Source organism: Cebus imitator, unplaced genomic scaffold (assembly GCF_001604975.1).
Source record: "Cebus imitator isolate Cc_AM_T3 unplaced genomic scaffold, Cebus_imitator-1.0 Scaffold26, whole genome shotgun sequence".
NCBI lineage: Eukaryota > Metazoa > Chordata > Mammalia > Primates > Cebidae > Cebus > Cebus imitator.
Window position 1 is genome coordinate 6,182,108 of NW_016107341.1, and position 20,816 is coordinate 6,202,923.

The 20,816-nt window shown below is 36.4% G+C and overlaps 1 protein-coding gene across 1 annotated transcript in view; it reads left to right on the top strand.

The window, feature by feature from the left end:
• The first annotated feature begins 325 nt into the window (after window positions 1-325).
• SEMA3C (semaphorin 3C) overlaps window positions 326-20,816 on the top strand; it is a 181,383-nt gene continuing 160,892 nt past the window's right edge. Inside the window, exons 1-2 of the mRNA XM_017523115.1 lie at window positions 326-830; window positions 2,852-2,992. Of these exons, the coding sequence (XP_017378604.1) occupies window positions 2,890-2,992 (103 nt within the window). The 5' untranslated portion in view covers window positions 326-830; window positions 2,852-2,889. The remainder of the gene's footprint in view (window positions 831-2,851; window positions 2,993-20,816) is intronic.

Genomic DNA, 20,816 nt, shown 5'->3' on the forward strand with positions numbered 1-20,816 from the left:
GAGAGTCGCTCGAACTGGTGATGCGGAGGTTGCAGTGAGCCGGGATCTCACCACTACACACCAGCCCTGGCGAGAGCAAGAGTCTGTCTCCAAAAAAAAAAAGGAAAATACGCGGCAGAACAAGGACAAAACTCACGCCCTTTTAAAAAGGCATCTCTTTGCCTTAAAAGGATGCAGTGATCCTTCCCTGGCAAAAATTAAAAAATAAAAAAACACAACTGCAGTGCGCTTTGATATTTACGGCCAGGCAAAGTCTGAGTGTCTTCCAAGAGCCGCCGGCAACAAAAACCGTGGAGCGCACCGTGCAAGTTGCTCACTCTGCCGCGGACTGCGAAAGGAGCAGAGCTGCGAGGCTCGGGCTGCAGCCTGCGGCCGCGCATTCCTGCGTCTGGCCGGCGGCGGGTTCTAAGGGTCGGCCCCGCCCGGCCCGCCCCCGCGGCTCCGTGCCACGCTCTGGCCGACGCGCTCGGGGTGGGGCCTCGCGGCCGGCGGAGTGCGGCCGGGACTGCGCGGCGGTGATGAGAGCCTGCTGGGCGGCGCGCTCAGGCAGCGGGAGCCGCGCGGTGCGGCGCTGTAATCGGACACCAAGAGCGCTCGCCCACCGCGGCCGGCCACTTTCCATTCACTCTGAGGTGCATGATTGAGCGACGCGGAGAAGGGCTCCGGGTGCCGCGGCTCTAGAGCGCTGAGATTCCTTTACAAAGAAACTCAGAGGACCGGGAAGAAAGAATTTCACCCCTGGGACGTGCTGGAAATTACGGGCGTCTGGGAAAAGGACTGGAGACGCAAGCAAATTGATGACTTTTCCGTGCTGATTTCTTCCAACCTCGGTAAGCTAAACTGGCCGTTTTACGCATTACAAATTTAGCAAAAATATAACTTTTTGGGCCTGTATATTGACTTTTAATACATTGGTGTGCTCAAACCTGGACATTTTCTTAAGAGCACACGCGGTTTGTCAGGGAAGCCTTCCCCTTGCTGAGAGCCCTGCTCGAGTTGTTTCCTTAGGCTGTGACACCTGCGGAGAGTTTAAAGTTGAGTGTTACAGTGCCTTTCAAGGCACAATTGCTACAGAGGATATAAGAGAATTGTTTTCTTATGTGTTATTAGCTTCCGATCAGCAGAAGTGAAAACAAGAGGAACGTCTGTGTCTGAGTTAAAGGGAAGAAGTTGTACGATACTGTTGGGGAGGCGGGGGCATATTTAAGAACTTGGTTTTCAGTCTCGCACTCCTCATCACTAGGTAGGATGTAAATCAAATTGCCCTGTAGACCACCTTCGTTTCATCTGCCATTGTATCCCCAGTATTATTCTTTGCAATTGGTGATACATGTCCTTTTGGGAAAAACAGATAAGGTAAGATGCCAATATGAAAAAAAAAAAAAAAAAAGAAAGAAAGAAAAAAAAGATGTGTTAATAATATCAGCTTGCTCAGTAAACATACAAAGGTTAGGCATATTAATAGCTTTTTTCTTTTGGCTTTAACTATAAAGTCAACAGAACCAAGGGACAAATTATTAAGGGAAAGTCACCCATAAAATCAGTTTCCTACTAAGTTAATTTAGGGATGACAGGGTGAAGAGGTTGTGGAAGCAGGAAGAAACTGTTTCTTTTGAAAATTACCAACACAAACATCTCTAGAGTTTCCCCCATCTGTGTGGTAAAAGAAACATACAATTTCATTTCTAACTCTCGTAACATATGCACCACCTAGGAAATCTACTTATAATTTTTCTTTAAAATAGCATATTCCATTTAATTCTTTTTATTCTGTATTAATGAAGCTGTCTTTTTCAATTGTTAGTGGCACTTAACAAGAAGTTAATAATTTTGTCGATGAAATTTTAATTTGAAAAGTCAAATAATGACTTGTTGTAACCTGTAAAAATAAATTTCTTTATTGGACTGTTGGGTCATTTTATCGTATAATTGTGGGGGAATCAAAATGATTGCATTTCTTTTATGGTCCTGAGTTTATTTTACATGATGTGGCCACTAGAGCTCCCGTAGATTTATGGAAACACATTATCTGACCATCCTTGGGATTCAGATATTAGTTAATAGCATGTATCAATTTTATATCTATAGTTTCAAGCAGTGACACTTGTCTCTTTGATTCATCTCTGGGTATTTTGACAACCCACTTTCTGGTTGATTTATTTAAAATATACATCGGTGGATACATGGCTCACTGGATGGCTTACCACTAGGTCATTGGTTTGAATTTGGCACAAGTCCATGGTTACCTCATCTGCATCATTTAACAGCCGCCTGCTGGTCATCAGGATAAAATGGCAGATAACTGATTCCAGTGACATTAGTGATCAAGGATTGAGCACACAGATTTATGTATGGAAACACTATTTCAGAGACAATTACTCTAAAAGAGCTAATGACTATGGAAGTGAGTAGGTCCACATGAATGTTCATGTGGGATTTTGTTACTGCTGTTCTGTTAGTGGGGGGAAAGAGTTCTCATCCAGTTGTAGTCTATTAGCACAATTCTGTTCAAGTCTTTTTAATGTAATGGATTTCTAGAGGGAAGATCTGTTCAAATACTGGGCTTAACTTCAGGTATCAATGCTTTTTCTCACTGCTTTGTTCTGTTTCGATGGTAGCATCATTTTGCTCAAAGATGAAAGTTTGTCTTGTTGCTGACTTCCAGACACAAATGAATTAAATCCACACTTTCACATCTGAGAAGCAAAGACACAGCACCTCCTACTGTTTGCATTACTGTAAAAGTTCAGGTGGCTCTTTTGTGAATAGGGTGTTTTGTGTAGGTTACTGTTTTTTTCTACTCCTAAAATGTGAAATGAGATATAATGAACTTGTTATCTCTCTCTTAAAGGTATTTTCCCTTGGATATTAACTTGCATATCTGAAGAAATGGCATTCCGAGCAATTTGCGTGTTGGTTGGAGTATTTATTTGTTCTATCTGTGTAAAAGGATCTTCCCAGCCTCAAGCAAGAGTTTATTTAACATTTGATGGTAAGAGAGTTGATAAACACTCTGGGAAAAATGTTATTTTTGATTTTGTTTTCTTCCTTATCCAGATTCAAAAATTAATGAAGGGTATAAAATATTACTGGACATTAATTTTAAAAATATTTACTGGGCTGTTTTTTGGAGGACAATGGCTATTTTAAGTGACTGGTTAATAGACAGAAACCCTCTGCTGGATTTGAAGCAATATTTCTGAAAATCCTTGTAGTATATGCTGCTTTTTGTAAAACAATTCTTCTGTGCTTGCCTGTGTACTCATGGGGGAGACGGGCAAGCTCAAAGCCTAGCATCTTTGATCTTACTATTCACCTGGTAATGTTAAGAAGTGGCGCCTTTATGCTAATCCTCAGCAGCGGAAAGAGCTATGCAAGTTTAATTACTAAAAAATTCTCCCAATTAATTTTTTGGGCATTAGTCGCAAAACTAGTTGCACCATGTGTTGTTCTAATGGTGTTTCTTCTTTTTCCACAAGGATTTCCTGAGATTGGCATAGTCCCCTAATTAATTGAAAAGGATCTAAAATAATAATTGGAAATATGCTTTTGATTGTTGTTGTATACAAATGTCCTCAGAAGCTTAGGGAAATGAGTGTGATTTCAAATTTTCACATACATAAAAGGTGCAAGGTCTTCTGAGGAAATGGTTTGTATGAGCTTTAATGTATACAGTTCAAAGGACTTACAGATGAATGATTTTGGTTAGTCAAGTAACCCATACTAATTGGACAGATGGAGTAAGACATGGATGAGGAACACCATCCTGGCAATCAAAGTCATTTATATTTTTATTACTTCTTTCAACTCTGTCTGCATAAACTTTAGTGTCATTGCAAATATTTTTTCCTTCACCTGATAAACAACATACTCTCAGACCTTCCTATAGCAAGTTGTCTCCGAAACTCTTTGTTGTCTCAAATTTCAAATAGTAGAATGAATGACTAACACTTATCAGTCAAATGGCTGTCCTGTTTTTTTTCTTTTTAAGTCACCAGTGCTTTCTCCAAGGTCATCATAAGCACTGAAGGAGCCATATTTGGAACTTAGAATGTATGAGCTTCTAATTGCTTCCTTAGCCTCCATGCCAGGCATTCCCCTTAAAACCCATAGCTATGCAGTTAAGTTGTGAAGAATGGAAATACAGACCCTTTGAAGTGTCCTTTTTTTGCCCCTTTATTACTAAAGCATCTTAAAGACTGCCCACAGGTTTCCTCGCAAGTTGAGAACTATGAAATACCTTTTTCAAATAAAAAAGAAAAAGCGTTAAGAAGTAGTGCAATTTCCCCTCTATTTTCTATATTTTTCCTAGTATGTATAGAGGTGCTGTGATCTAATAGATTGGATGTCCCTACCTGCTTTCTTTTCCATTGAAAATTAATCCAAACTTTTAATGTAAATATTAATAAAAAGTATGTCACCAGAGATAATGAACCAATTCTGTATTTGAAAAGGCAATTACAATTCATATTTTACAGAAGGAAATTACATAGTTTAATCTTTTAGAGCCAAACTTCAGAACTATGTAAGACAGTGACAGCTCTGCTATGCAGTGACTGGAAGTAATGATGGGATTTGAAATAATATATGCCTAATATTTTAAATGCTCTCAAACTCAAAACAGATTATTTCAGAATAAGACTTTCCTTAATTTGTAACTTGTATAGAATATGACATGATGAGTTGTTGATCTCAAAGTTCTATAATGCCTGATATTTTGTTCTTCTCAAGAGTATTACGGATACTCTTAGGAAATGAGAGAAAGCGGAAATAATCAGAGAGATAGTAAATCACTTATTTTGAATGCAGTTTAAAAGAGATTTATCAACAATGAGAATATATCTAATAAAATTCCACGATTTCTAACTCAATAATTTTAAACGTTCCTAAAATGAACTACATAGGCAAGGTATAGGAAAAGTATCAGACAAAAACAGTTGTCAAAATGTACAAATTTTAAACCTTAGTTCAATACAGTTTTCTTAGGAGATTTCACAGTGTATCTCCTTGAGATGTCTGTTTCAAATTTATTATTTAAAGTTTCTCATTAGTCAAATGATGACTTATCTGAGTATCATACTAAGTAGTTTCTTAAGTTTCCTCCAAAGTAGTTTATTCTCAACATCAAAATATAGAGCTTTGTATAGGGTTAATATGTTTAAGAATATATATATTTAAAAACATATGACATACTTTTATTTCATATTTCTAAATTTCTATTACTGTTTTCCAATAAAAAATCAGAAACCGAAGGTGTTTTGGGGAAATTCAGGTAGTTTCAAGTTGCATCAGACAGAGGTTATTTGCATTACTTGTTTTATGTTTCTAAGTGCCTTTATATTCTCTCCTAATTACTTTACCTCTTGGCTCTTTTGTCTTGAATTCTCCATCACTACAACTTGGTTCTCTGCTTGTCTCTCTCTGGTGGAACTTGAGAAGAAACCACTTAGTCTTGCATTACTTCAGGTGCAATAAGCATCATAGTCAATTTTAAGGTGTGTAGGACAAGGAGTCTCTTCTCCCATCCACGTTCCATTCCTTTTTCTTGTGGTGAAATAATGGAGTGATAACATTTGTAAAACAGTGATTTACAGATTTGCCTTCTCTAATGATCTAGGGCAAGGTCAACCAGATGGTCATCAGTCCTGTGGGAGAATGTACCTCTGATGTTATTAATTAGTTACATTTGTGCTACTTGCATCTTCTATGTTGAGACCTGTAACTTCTAACAGATACTTTCTTTTGTAATTTGTCTAAATCTCATTTGGTGCCCAATAGCTTTGCAAATGAATTTAAGGTTCACATAAATTACTTTTAGTTTAAGTTTTTCCGTAGTTAATATTGGCCAATCTTCCAGCTTATGGCTGATGTTTACATTTACATTTGCATATGCATGATAGTGGTTTAAAAACAGAAAACTGACTGTGAGTTTTGAATTGGAAATGGGTATTTTATGAGTAAACACTAGCCTTGCATAGGATTACTTGTTTTTACTTTACTTTTTTTTTTTTTTTTTTGAGACGGAATCTTGCTCTGTCACCCAGTCTGGAGTTGAATGGTGGGATTTTTGCTTACTGCAACCCCCGCCTCCCAAGTTCAAGCGATTCTCCTGCCTCAGCCTCCTGAGTAGCTGGGATTACAGGCACATGACACCATGCCTGGCTAATTTTTTTACTTTTAGTAGAGACAAGGCTTCACCACATTGGCCTGGCTGGTCTCAGCCTCATTGGCCTGTCTAGTCTTGAACATCCACCCATCACAGTCTCCCAAATTGCTGGGATTACAGGTGTGAGCCACCATGCCTGGCCCTGTTTTTTTGTTTATTTACTTTGTGACTCATTTTCCATTTTGTCTGTGCTGAATTTTTAGTAATAAAACTGCCAAAGTCTCCAGGTCATTGACAGTGTATAAATGAAAGACTATAAATTATTAAACATCTTTTAATGTCAGCTTCAACAAATAAAAGAACCCCTGTGAACTAATGAACTAAGCCCAAAAGCTGAATTGTTATTGGACAATAAATTCAAAATAATAAATTGCCTCTTTATGAACTCTGGTAGCATTAACATTACAAGGCACATTTGTTGAAATAGTTTGTGTTGTGGTTGCCCAAGAAATGAAAATAAAGGCAATTATTCTTGATTTCTCCATTAATCTTGGAAGATGCTTACACTGGCTGTATTGAATCTCCTCAGAACTAAATACTGAGAAGTATTTAGTTCTCAGATGTGTGTTACTGCATTTTCTTTTAAGTCTCCTTATGATGGTTTCAGTTAAGTGTGACTGAAATATTTTGAAGCACACATAAGTGTTTTAATAAACCCAAACTCAAGGGGTGTTCTGTGAATAAAAAAGTTCCCTCTACTTTCCCCCTTGTGAGAGTTTAACTGAACTCAGCAAAGGATTGATGAATTCAGTGTGAGTTGGACATTACCTAAAACGTAGGAGTCTAGAATACAGTCACACTAAATTTGTGAAGTAAAGCAGCAAGTTAAAAACTGTTATAAAATACAATTACAATGGAAGACGAGAAGAATTGCGAAGACGTATAGCCTCATATGTCTATTTTCCTCTATAACACGTATTGATTTAGGACTCTGGTAGTCAAAATAAAACAAAGTCTCTAGTAGGCTTAAATTGGAGGGAGGAAATTTTATTGCAAAGAATGTCTCTTGAAAATACTAGGATAAAATGTATTACATTGATATGCTACGAATTTCTTTTAGAAAATTTTTAGAAAAATGTGTGAGCCTATATTTTTCTGTTTAAAAAAGTAATTACTATTCCAGGTGAGTTTTATCAGATTCGAATAAGCTTGATTCTGTTGCCAAGAAATGATATGTGTTAAGCCATTCAGAGGCATAAGTTCCCTACAACTGGGAGCAAAGAAGGAATGCTTTAGTGTTGTGAAATTAGCAGAGTGAGCTTGAGTGTTACATTAATTGGTAATACAACCAACGCAGTTTCATTAAAAGAAAAAATGTGTCCTATTCTATGGATTAACCGTAGGCATGCCTAAACATATGTTTAATTAAATTAAACTCTTTATCAAATGAAGATGGTGCACATGATCCTAGATAGCTTATTTTAAATTTGTTTACATGTTGATCATATATGTTGATATGTTCATGTGTATTGCTAAAACCATGTTACATGGCCTTTATTTGCAATTTTGATTTAGAAAATATATCTAGAACCAAAGTTATACATTTTTACATTCTTCCTAGGTGTATACTACTTTTTGTCTTCTTTGTTTCAAAATAGTTTTGGTAATTTACTTATATTAGTTATAATAATCACTAACAATACTGCCTTTGTGACAGCCATTTCTGTAGCTACCATGAGAATTAGTTTTAAGATCCACAAAGATCAGAATGAGAGGAAAAGAATGTTTTCTCAGTAAGGTATGCTGTAAACTTATCATGTTAAATGTATCACTCTAGAATTTTACATTTCTCTTAGAACATCAAACCTGCCTGAGAATGAAATAAAATTCATTCTTTATAACATCCCCAATTCCCCCTTTAATTTATGATTTATCAAGGTGAAGATGAGAGGAATTCTCTCTCTGGAACATGTTTATTTTGTTGCTGTAAGTGAGATCTCCCTTTGTGCTTATGTGAGCAAGTCAATGCTTAGATAGATAACTATAGAGAAACAATAATTCACTCTCCTCATTTCACTATGCAAATTTATGAGCGTTTACTCTCCATAGATTCACTGTACCTTGCACTGTCTCTTAAACAAAAGATTCCGATGTTCTTTTTCATGGATATCATTCATTGCATTAAAAACATAGCATTGAAACACACTTTTTTTTTCATTTCACAAACATCTTTTATATAACAAGGTACAAAAGAACTATCGCTTTGGTTTTTGGTTCCATTACTGTTAAAAAGCATTGGGAGATAGAGCTGTGAGCTTTGGGCAAATTCCAGGACTCCTTTGCCTGCTGCATTTTCATTTATATGTTACGGAACACCTCTGTTGTTAAGCAAAACACATTTAAAAGCAAGGAATAGAAAGGTAAGATATTTTCTAGCTCAGAGTATGTGTTGGCAAGAAGAGCACATGGAAGGCAGAACTAAGTGCTGAGCCGTGTGCTATTTTAGGGTTGCACTAGCCATGGAACAATTTGCTGAGCTGTAAAAGATGACAAGTATGTTCTACATTTTAAGTCGCGTGCTTTTCAGAAACAATCATTTCAACCCATCCTCCTTATCCAGTGGGAATGAGCTGCCTTTAAGCGCTCAATAGGGATATGTTACTTCTGCAAGGCACTTTTTAACTTTTCAAATAACTTCTGTATTACTTAATTTATTATAGAATGCCTATGAAGTAGGTTGGCATGGAGGCTGAAGCGCTTGGTTAAGGTGCTACAGCTTGACGGTGACATTGACGAGACTAAAAGACAGAATGATATAAGAAGAGAAAAATTAATTATGAGCAGTGCTTGTATAGAGTCAGAGACACCCTGCAAATATATATTACAAAATCTGCAGAAATGCAAGGCTATTAATATGAATATTAGCAAACTTGCTTCATGCTATTTCTTACCCAAGTATGCATAACACTGTAGCTTTAACATGCCTTCCATTTTTAATTAACTGCTGATTTTCAGCAATAATTTGAGGATCATTATATATCAGGCTTTAAATCTGTTTAACACCATATTTTAAGTGCCTCTCAATTCTCTTTGCAAAGATTTAGGCAATACATAAATAAGAATAATTTATATTTTCATTTATCTCTAATTCATGCAAATTAATGAACACATTGGTCTTGTCTTGCCTTCCCCAAGTTACTGCTTTTGTAGTCAAGAGCTCATTTGATGTGCTGTGTACATCAGGATTCCATATTCCCCTTAGTCAATCCCTAGGATATTCTACTCTGCTCATTTTGCATTGCCTTAGAGTAAAAAACCCATTAAAATAATCTTATGTTCTGGTTTGAATTGATGCCACTGGAAATGCTAAATATTCTTGCCTTACTCAACTTTAACACTTGCTGGAATTTAACATTCTTGATAATAAAAGTATAAAATATTCTACCTAACTAATTTCTAAATTATTACCTTAGTAAAACTATTTTCTGGTAAAAATGATCAGGTACCAAAAAGATTACTCTTATATTCAATCTTATTTATAATGTAATGGCCAACGTCCAGTCTCTAGTCTGTATGGAATAGATAAACCCAGTGAGTTACAGCAAAATAATTTTACAGATGATTTCTCTTCCTCAGAGAGGGGAGTCAGACTGTTGATCCAGCAAAAAGAAAACCTTAACTCTATGTAGAATTAATAGCTGTAAAGAAGCAACTTCTAAATTTTTTTAGGAAAAACTTGCTTCCTTTGAGATTTTTACTTTCAACAGTCAGAATGAATTATGGAGAGAGGATATATATCTGACTAAAAATAAATGCATAACATACACACACATACACACACATCATCATCATCATCTATGAGTAAAAACCCATTATGCTTTGATACCATTTTAGTCTTTCCTAAGTGTATATTCTCTTGTATATTCATATAACAAAAACTGTTAAGTCAGAAAAAGACTGTTGTATTCCTGGTATCATTTTAAATGCATTATTTATGATTTCTTACTTTACATTTATGAATAACTACAGGTTTATAATTATATAATTGGATCATTAGTTTGGTGAACACTTTAGTACTTAAAACATTTTTGTAACAGTTATGTAGTGACAGCTTTTAGTGCAAGCAAGCTGAGGGCCAGGACAAGAAACTGGTGACTCGTGTATTTGAGCCCTGTCTCCCTCCCATTTTTCTGTCAGCTAGTAATAGTGAGAACAAAATGACTTGTTGAATAGCAACCTGCAAAAAGGAAGTAATCCATCCCTAGCACAGATAACAGGAATGTAAAGGGAGTGAATGGGGCACATAATATTTAAAGGCATCAGTAAGATAAATACCTAAATTTGCTCTCTACGCTTGCCTTTTTTTCTCAGCCAGCAAAGTCTTGCAACCCAAGTTGCTAGTGTTACTGTAGTTAGCATCAATTGCCAAAGAGCGAGCAGAATCTCAATGATAGCGTAGGAAATATAAACTTCAGTTATGTGCTTCAGTTTTCCAAAATCCTCATTTCACAAAAATTAAATGAGAAAAGACATTTTCTCTTTTGTAAATAGACAGCTTTGTAGAAACTGTGTGAAGTACACTAAGCTGGCACTTCATTCATCACTGAAATTTGATAATGAACACAATGGGTCTGAAGATTTTAAGAGAGCAAGAACAAAATTAGAAACTGAGAGTATGGGGAGTTATACACTCTGGTAGGTCTTGCTTGACCTTCCTTGTTACCTAGTCAAGTAGAAGTCATATATGTGATTACGGTTTATTTTAAATGAGACTATTACATGTAAAAAGACAATTCCAATACAACTATAATTCTCAACCCAGGGATCTCTTATTTAATGGAGTTAGTGAGTAGTAGCAAAGTGGTTATACAATGGGTTTGTATAAATATTATACAAATGATATTTTTCTATTGAATTTCATTGCATTATTAGAGTCCAGGTGTATACAAACCATTCAATAGCCTGAACTGAACAACTTTTAGTAAAGAAACTTAACAGGATGGTAAGGCATGCAGAAGTTTGGATATGGTGTGGTGAATACTTGGGAGCCTTTTAAGTAACTTGTCTGTCCTCAGATAGTTGTACACTAGTTATCATAACTCAAGCAAAAGAAAAACCTTATGACTTAAATTACCCCTTGATTTGAAAAGAATTACTGGATAATTTAATTTGTGTCAGTTGCCAGTTAGAGCCCTAAGTATTCTCTAAACAACCTAGTTCTGTATTCACAACTAAACATTATTGTATACTAATGATGCAGTCCATAGGAAGAGATTGGAGCCTCATTGGTATTATTAGGAATCTGACGTTAAATAGACCACCCTTTATAAAAGCAATCTTTCTGGCATCAAAATCCTATAACTTGGTTGGTCCATCCAGCCAGATTGTCGCTCCATAAATTCAGGCTCAAGGGCTTTTTCCTTTCTCCCGAACAGTAATACTCAAAACATTTCAAGAGACCAGAACATTAATCAGGAATAAAACAATGAGTGTATTATCATCACCAAAAGAGCATTTTGATTTTATTAGAAGAAACCAATTAAGATGTTATTTTCAAGCAAAGGGCTTGGCACGGCTTCAGAAAGTTACTTTCCGGAGTGGCGCAGGGGTTTAGCTGGCACAAAGAGCAGATCTTTAGCTTAGAGTTTTGACAGCTTTAATGCACATGCGACTGGAATTTTTTTTCTTTAAGCTGATTCTTTTAAAAGCCATGCTTCCTGCCACTGTTTAACATAATTGCATCAATCCTATTTTCCATTAGTAGTCAAAACCTGCTGATATGACTGGAGTTTTAAAACCTTTGTGTAGAAATCTAATTATGTAAAATTTTTTCAGAGGGAACTGATAGTATGATCTATGCAGCTGTGTTTTCTATTTTGATATCTAAAGTACAGTAAGCACAAGATTCTTTATGCTAGCGTTATAACTGTTGGTTATTTCTTTAGTTATATCGACAACAGTGGTATAATTAATTTTCTATTATAGAAGAAAAAACATTCAGTAATCTTTACTCTGTGGAAGAAAAAGCAGCATTTATCGCTTGGCTACAAAATAATGAAACATTCTGGCTTCAGGCGAAAGGAAATGCTTGCCTCTCTCCTTATTATATCCATAATATTCCTGTCTCTTTTATAATGTTTTCATTTTCAACAGCTCTTCTGCATAGAATATTTTATAATGATCTACCTTAGTTTATTTCATCTTACATCTACCTTCTATATTTCTGATATATATTCAAAACTTTTAATATGCATAATTGTATGTAGATATTTCTTGATATCTTACATTTATTTTCCCTTCTCCCCTCTTTTTTTCTTTTCTTTTTTACTGACATGAGAAAAAGATTATCAAGCTTAGCTTGGAATTATTCATGAAATGGTAAAAGCTTTAGAGCCCAGGTGCTGATGGAATGTGTAGCAAGAATGTAGTTAAAGGTGGCTGAGAGTTAAGATGTGTCATTTATTTGTGCTATGGAGATGAAATTACCTCTGCAATAACCATCTTTGGTTTGCAGATTTTACAATATTTGATAGTAAGGCTTAGTTTTAACCTTTTGTAATACTGCTTCTGGGTAAAAAGAATATTAGATTTTTAATAACTAAAGATAAATTTGCCGAGGTCCATTAATAGCATAGACATTTTTCAAGATATGTATCTGTATGAATTTCCAACAGTATAAATTTTGTTCATCTTCCAGTGGAAACAGGAAAATCTAGTTAGAATTGATTGTTGGTGAATTATGGATCAATAAGAGGAAAAAAGCTTTTAGGCCTTTTTATAAAGATTGTCATGTCCACTTGTCTCTTCTTCTTTTGCTCTCTACTCACCCACCTTCCTTACAGAGAGATTTTATTCAATTTAAAAAACCACACCCCAAAACTACATTTAATTCCCTGACTCTGTTACAGGGTCTAGCTCGTTACAATGCTGTGTGCATCTCTGAGCACAAAGACAAGTGTGGTGTGAATTTGGTCCTCAGCAGCCACCTACAGTGGTAAGCAGGATAAGCCAACCATGTAAATATTACACCAGGCAAACCCTGATGCATACCATGAAAGAGGCACAGACACCTCACAAAAGGTGACATTTTAAAAATGAAAAATATGTTAAACTAGTTTAGAGCATCAGCTTTAAACCCATTGTAGGCATTCATCATTTTGCTAGCAGGGATTAGCTTATCATAGTTATAAGCTGGATTGACAGGGGAATTAAGTTGAAATGCCAAGGATGAGCTTATTACACTTGCACTTACTGCAATGGTCTCCAAGCCTCTGGGTCAAAATGCTTTTGTTGATTTTGTCTTGTTTCTTTACCTCCAAATTCCCAACAGTGTCTGTAACTGTGCAGAGTCATTATGACTGCCTGACTGATGACTAGGCTGACTTCTAATTGTCAAATTAAATCCAAATGGCCAGAGCATTTAAAATCCTAAACTGTCTGTAGTCTTGGTAGGGGTCTCTGTCTCTGTCTCTGTCTCCCTACCTCCCTCTTCCCGCCACCCCCCCAAAATTGGCCATAATTGAGGGTTACAGCAAAGGCATGAAGGAGGCTATTTTAAATATCAGAAGTTCAAAACAACATTATCTCAAGAAATGTCTTTCTTGACAGATTACATACCCAAAGTTCAGAAGTTTTTTTCTCTGTACTTTCATTTTCGTCAGAAGTTTGCCACCCTATCATAAGGCCACAAGGCTTGAACTCAGAAGAAAATTAGCACCAAGATTCAGAAAATTCAGGAAAAATAGAGCCCTGTAATTCTGAGTTTTTGGAATGAGTGGTGAGATTAAACCTGAGACCCTAGAACAGTGATTCTCAACCTTGGCTATGCATTATATAGAAGCTTTAAAAAATGCTGATGCCAAGGCCATACCCCGGACCAATTCAGTCAGTCTCTCTAGAGATGGCACTAATGTTGTAAAACTGTCCCAGGTGACTGTAACCTACTGTGATATTTAGAAGCCACTTTCCCTAAGTCCCTAAATGCAGTTTCTGTTCCTCAACATGAAAGGGTCAGGGAACTCCTTTTAATAGTAAAAGAGAACACTGTTCAATCTAGTGTTCCAGTGGTTTTCAGGTTATAGTCAATACTAAAAATTAAAATTTCACCCCTTTACTCAACAACTGAGATTCTCAAAGCCAGATAAATCATCATCAGTGTAGTGGTAATGCAGTTTGAGTGTCTACAACTCACTAAGAGTGAACAAATCCCCTTCACTTCTGTGTGGAATATAAAGACCCATTTCAAAACCATGCTTCAGAAAATTATGTTCTATTTTTTAGATCCTTTGTATTTTAAAACATAATGACATCTCAGTAAGAATCTCAACAACTTGAAAAGGCATTTAGGCCAGGCATGATGGCTCAGGCCTGTAATCCCAGCACTTTGGGAGGCTGAGGCAGGTGGATCACTTGAGGCCAAGACTTCAAGACCAGCCTACTCAACATGGTGAAACCTAGTCTCTACTAAAATTATAAAAATTAGCCAGGTGTGGTGGTGCACGCCTATAGTCCCAGCTACTGAAGAGGCTGAGACATGAGAATCACTTGAACCTAGGAGGTGGAGGTTGCAGTGAGCCAAGATCGTGCCGCTGTACTCTAAGAGTGCTACTCTGTTTAAAATAAAATAAAATAAAATAAAATAGGCCTTTAGATTACATTGGTTACATTATCAGGCATAACATACAGGGGATTAAATGCATGTTTTTGTAATAGATGCCCTCTGTGTCTAACGGTGAGATAGCAGGCTTTCTAAAAGAGGAAGAAGCTATAGTGGTGGTAGGGGTGGGAGGAGTGGGAGTAGAAGACAGGGAAGGCTTCCTCTCACTCACAAAACTTGTCACTTATGGAAATGGGAGCAGGTTCTGGCTTGTTTATGGTTGTTTCTCTGTATATCTTTTTTTTTTCTAGCCTTTTAAATGATGTGTGATACATAGTAGATATTTAACACACTTGTGTACTGCACAGTGATGTTTCTATGGAGAAAGACCACATATATAATGGTAGTCCCATAAGTTTGATTTTTATTTATTTTTTTTTTTGAGAAAGAGTCTTGCTCTGTCACCCAGACTGGAGTGCAGTGGTGCAGTCTCAGCTCACGGCAACCTCCACCTCCTGAGTTCAAGTGATTCTCCTGTCTCAGCCTCCTGAGTAGCTGGGATCGCAGGCGTGTGCAACCGCACCTGGCTAGTTTTTGTATTTTCAGTAGAGACGGGGGTTTCACCATGTTGGCCAGGCTGGTCTTGAACTCCTGACCTTAGGTGATCTGCCTGCCTCGGCTTCCCAAAGTGCTGGGATTACAGGTGTGAGCTACTGCGCCTGGCCCCATAAGATTATAATACTGTATTTTTACTGTACCTTTCCTAAGTTTAGATATGTTTAGATATACAAATGCCACTGTGTTATGGTTGCCTACAGTATTCAGTACAGTAACATGCTGTACAGGTTTGTAGCTAGGAGCAACAGGCTGCAGCATATAAGCCTAGGCATGTAGTAAGAGATACCATCTAGGTTTGTGTAAGTTGAATATGTGATGTTCGCACAATGACAGAATTTTCACATCTCAGAACATACCTTCATCGTTAAGGGATGTGTGACTATAAATACTTGAAAGGGAAGGAATGAATGAATTTTATCTGTATTAGGAGGGTGGCAGAGGTAGAGCAGAAAGAACCAAAATAGTGGATTATACCTTTTCAGGGCTCTCAGCTCCAGGATCATTAGGTGCCAGTAATTCAGAGGGCTTATGCTCTTACTCTTCTTTTTAGCAAATAATCTTGGCTTAGGTCTCTGCCCTTTGTACTGTAATCCTACTGTTTTCATATAGGCGAAAAGCCATGGGCTAATGGCTGATGATTCTGCTTTAGTATACTCAACAATACACAAGGAAAAGTACAAACACCCTTGGTCCTCTAGAAATAAACCTGGGATTTCATTGAGGAATGTTGGAAACTTCACTGGAGCCTGGAAATGGGAACAAGACTGCCCCTGCTATTATGAGTTAGAAGTCATATATTGTTTTAGTATGATGTTGTGATGTCGTGATTACATTAGATTTGCTATTAGATGAATCAATAATGTTAGCTTTGAGTAAATGGATAGCAGAAAAATTCATTTGGACAATGGAAATTTGTAGTTGTTTATGTGATCAATTTAATATTTGTACTTTTTCAGGAACATGACTTTTCCTCAGTTATATGAGAGGTTAACTTTGTTTTAAAATGCACAGTTAGATGCTTTCGTTAGCTTGTAAACATAGCTACATATTTACAATTGAAAAAAATTTGTAGGGAAACAACTGTGTAAGTGATATGAGGTAGAAATAAGAAGTCTTATGGATACGTCAATAATAAACAGAGCACAAGTTGAGTGCTTAGGTCCTTATCGCACCATTGCACTCCAGCTTGGGCAACAGAGCGAGACTCTGTCTCAAAAACAAAAAAAAAAAAAAAAAGAAAATTTTCAGTGTTGGCTGGAAAGAATATGTCATCTTTACTTGTTCTTATTAAAACATGAAGGCCGGGTGCAGTGGCTCATGCCTGTAATCCCAACATTTTGAAAGGCGGAGATAGGCAGATACTAGCTGAATGTGGTGGTGCACACCTGTAGTCCCAACTACCCAGGAGGCTGAGGTAGGAGGATCACTTGAGCCTGTGAGGTCAAGAGTGCAGTGAGCTGTGATGGCGTCACTGCACTCTAGCCTGGGTGACAGCAAGACAGTCTCAGAAACAAACCAGAAAACCCAAACAACATGAATTGAAAACTTCTTGTGGCCCTTATCAAGGGCTTATAACATTCTTTGTTTTAGTGCATCAATATAATGTCTTTCATTACAGAAAAAAAGTGAAAAAATAACTTTTTTTGTGGGAGGTATAAATTTAATACCTTATAATGTGCAATATACTTAATATGAGCAAAGTTGAGATACACATGTTGCTCATCAGGTGCATTTTAGGCAAAATAAGAAAATTAGACAACCATTTTATGAAGTGAAACAGCAGGTGATGTTCTAGGACATTGTGTATTTTTGAAATTGCAGTCACAGAGAACGAAGATATTGTTTCCAAGGTTCCAACTGTAACTTTACTGATTGATCATTAATGGAAAGAGATATATTTTGCCTTCAAAATAAGTAATTAAACAGCGTGTTCGTGTTACTTAGCACTTGGTGGTAAGTTTTGCAAAGTATGTAGACATAGTGAAGTAACTGATAAGAAATGCCTAGGATATAGTTTCAAGTGTAAAATATCAGTATCTGATTTAGGAAACTGTAAGTCTACAACCCTCTGTGTGTCAAAATGTAAATTTCACAGCTGTGGTGCTTCCCTGGATGGAACAAAGAAAAATTGTTTTGCCTAATGGAAGTTACTTCAGACAACACTAAAATAGCCAAATCAGTAAATCGTTGTTGAATCACATAGTCAAGGATAGGTTTTATTTTTCACAGGATATTTCATTTAATTATTTGTTTCTGAATATCGTTGATACAACCAAAATTATCATTAATTCTAACTAACTGAACAACTGAAAAAATTGTTTGACTTTGTTATAATCTTCATGTTCCAAATTCATTTCTGGAGTTCATCCACCAAAACTGGGTGCAATAATTCCTTGTACCACCCTGTACACCAGGCAAAACTGTGACTCATTTCCTCCACCCAGTTACGCCAGAACTGTTTAGTGCAATGTACAAAATGAGGTGTTACGGCACAATATTTCCCAATTTATTTTTGAGACACTCAGGCAATATATCCAACATCTTCTATTCTAGGGAGCACACATGAAAACACAAATTACATATTTTCCGTACTTCATTCTTTTCTCTTTGTTATCTCAGCAGTACACAGGAAAAAAAGGTAATGGAATATTTGTAGTGTAGTAAATTAATCACAAAAGGACTGTGTTTTTTAATATTCATTTGTTATATACAGTTACTTTTTAGTCTGTGGATGATTTTTAGGCCAGTAGTGAATGGGCCCTCCCAACCTTTATCTTTGCCTTGTTCAACATGGAAACAATTGATTCTGTTTTGCACAACCTCTACTAGCTAAGGCAAATGTAGAAAGCCTAGGGCAGTCTCAGGAGCAGGCTGCATAGGTGTGAAATTTTGCTTCACCACTTATTAGCCATGTAACTCATGGCAGTCGCCTGACTCCCTGGACTGTCCACTAGACTATGCAATTAGGATAATATTAGTTGCTACCTGATAATATCATTGTGAATATCAGGTAATATGTGTAAAACACATATTAAGATGTGACACAATAAAAACATACTAAATGTAAGTTATTATTTTATATAAAGTAAGGAAATGAAAAGATAACTAGGAATTAATAGGTATAATGTACACCATATGAGTGATAGTTAGGTGAAAAGCCCAGGCTTCACCACTGTGGAGTTTATCCATGTAACAAAACTACACCTATATGCCTTAAGTTTACACAGATTTTAAAAGTTGGCTAGAATGTACTCCCTGCCCTGAAGAAATGTATTGTCTAGATATATTAAGAATATTAATATAGAAGTGGAAAACTTGTCACTGGCCTAAAAAAGGATGGTCTTGGTTCATCTAAAAATATTTAAAAATGATTCAGCTGCCAACATTTAAGAATTAGACTTCAGTTGACAGTCTTTATTTCTCATTTTTTCTTGAAAAGTCAGAGGACCTAGTAAGGACCGATGGGGGCTGAGAAGAGCTGTCTTCTTCTAGCCCGGTTTCTTTTACTAATTTATGTTACTTGCCTGACCTCAACAACATGGAGTTTTCTACTCTTGGTCTAGAGTAGAGCACAATGACAGATAAAAAATTAATTTTTATGTAAAGCAAAAGTTCTTGTAAGAATGCTTTCTCCAGGGTGGTATTGAGGCAGAGAAGAAAAAGAGCAGACATGTTTATTTCAATGAAAATTTAGTTGAAAAAAAAGTTAAAATCATAACAAGATGTCTATATCATGTCTTTCTAAAAATGTCTTGTTTATCATTTCAAAACTGAATAAAATAATGTATTTACTTTTGTCTTCATCTATGAAAATATTTGTTATGAAAAAATAAGTTGACAAAGTAGGGCACATAAGAATGTTTAATGATGGGACTCAACAGTAGCATTACTGCATTTTTATCCATTTATATATATAGGGGCATATGTTGAGGTTTGTATAAAGCTACAAATCCCCTATAAATCAATTTAGGCTATGTTGAAAGACTTCAGGATAAAATTCATCAAGCCACTATGCTGACCAACAGTTCTCATTTTTTTTTTTTTTTTTTGGTATCACAAAAATTATGGACGGGCTGTGGCTACTGATAAGACACTGTGGGCTAATATTTTGCATTATTATTGTGAAAAAAATTAGTCTGTAATCTCAGTGAAAATCTATCCTTCTTTAATGCAGATGTATTTAAGGATCGAGGTTCCCTACCTACATGTCCTGATACTCAATACAGTGTGATTATAGAAGCCTGATTCCCATGTCCTGTGAGCTGCAGGACTAGTGTGATTTGGTTCTGCTTGTATTTTGCTAAATGTTAATACACAAAACATTGCTTGGCAATATATATTCTTTACATACAATAATTCTTATTTTATTAATACAATTACTTTGCTACATATTCATCTTTGTTTCTATTATTCTTCTACATGGAATTCAGTATTACTCAGCTTCAAAAATTATTTCACATTTTAGTACTTGGATTTATATTTTTGTTTTTGTTTGTTTGTTTGTTTTGAGACAAAATCTTGCTCTGTTGCCCAGGCTGGAGTACAGTGGCATGATCTGGGCTCACTGTAAACTCTGTCTCCTGGGTTCAAGCAATTGTCCTGCCTCAGCCTCCCTAGTAGCTGGGACTATAGGCGTGTGCCAACATGCGTGGCTAATTTTTGTATTTTTAGTAGAGGTGGGGGTTTCAGCATATTGGCCAGGCTGGTCTCAAACTCCTGACCTCAGGTGATCCTCCCACCTCAGCCTCCCAAAGTCCTAAGATTACAGGTGTGAGCCACCACGCCCAGCCTACTTTTCTGTTTTTTAATCTATGATATATTTTAGAAAAGAGAATCTGGAATTGATCAATATAAACAGCACCTAAATTATCTCATTATCTTTTAGGACTTATGGCAAGAGTTTTAGAAAGGCATGCCAGGCACTAACTACAAAGAATTTTTAAGTTTATAAATAGTTTAAAAAGATAGGTTTATTATCTATTTTTTCCAATGTATTTAGGATCCATTGTTCTATATTGTCTGACTGTAGTATCAATAAAGACACTTTACAACAAAGTAAAAAATAAAATGTATGGCTAAACAAAGCAGAACAATAGCGTTAATGTTTTAAATGCTAAATGAAGTCTTCTTCCTTACTTAAATTTCTATTCAATTGTTTGTTTATACCAGTATCAAACTTTGCAGTCAATTAAATAACCTCAAACTTTGTATTTTTTTTTCTTTTTATTCCCATTTATTTATTTTATTGCAGTTTATGTTTTGGGGTACATGTGAAGAGCATGCAAAATTGTTGCATAGGAACACACGTGGCAGTGTGATTTGCTGCCTTCCTCCCCATCACCTACATCTGGCATTTCTCCCCTTGCTATCTCTCCCAAGCTTCTCACCCCCCACCGTCCCTCCCCTATCTCCCCCCAACTGACCCCAGTGTGTAGTGCTCCCCTCCCTGTGTCCATGTGTTCTCATTGTTCAACACCCGCCTATGAGTGAGAACAT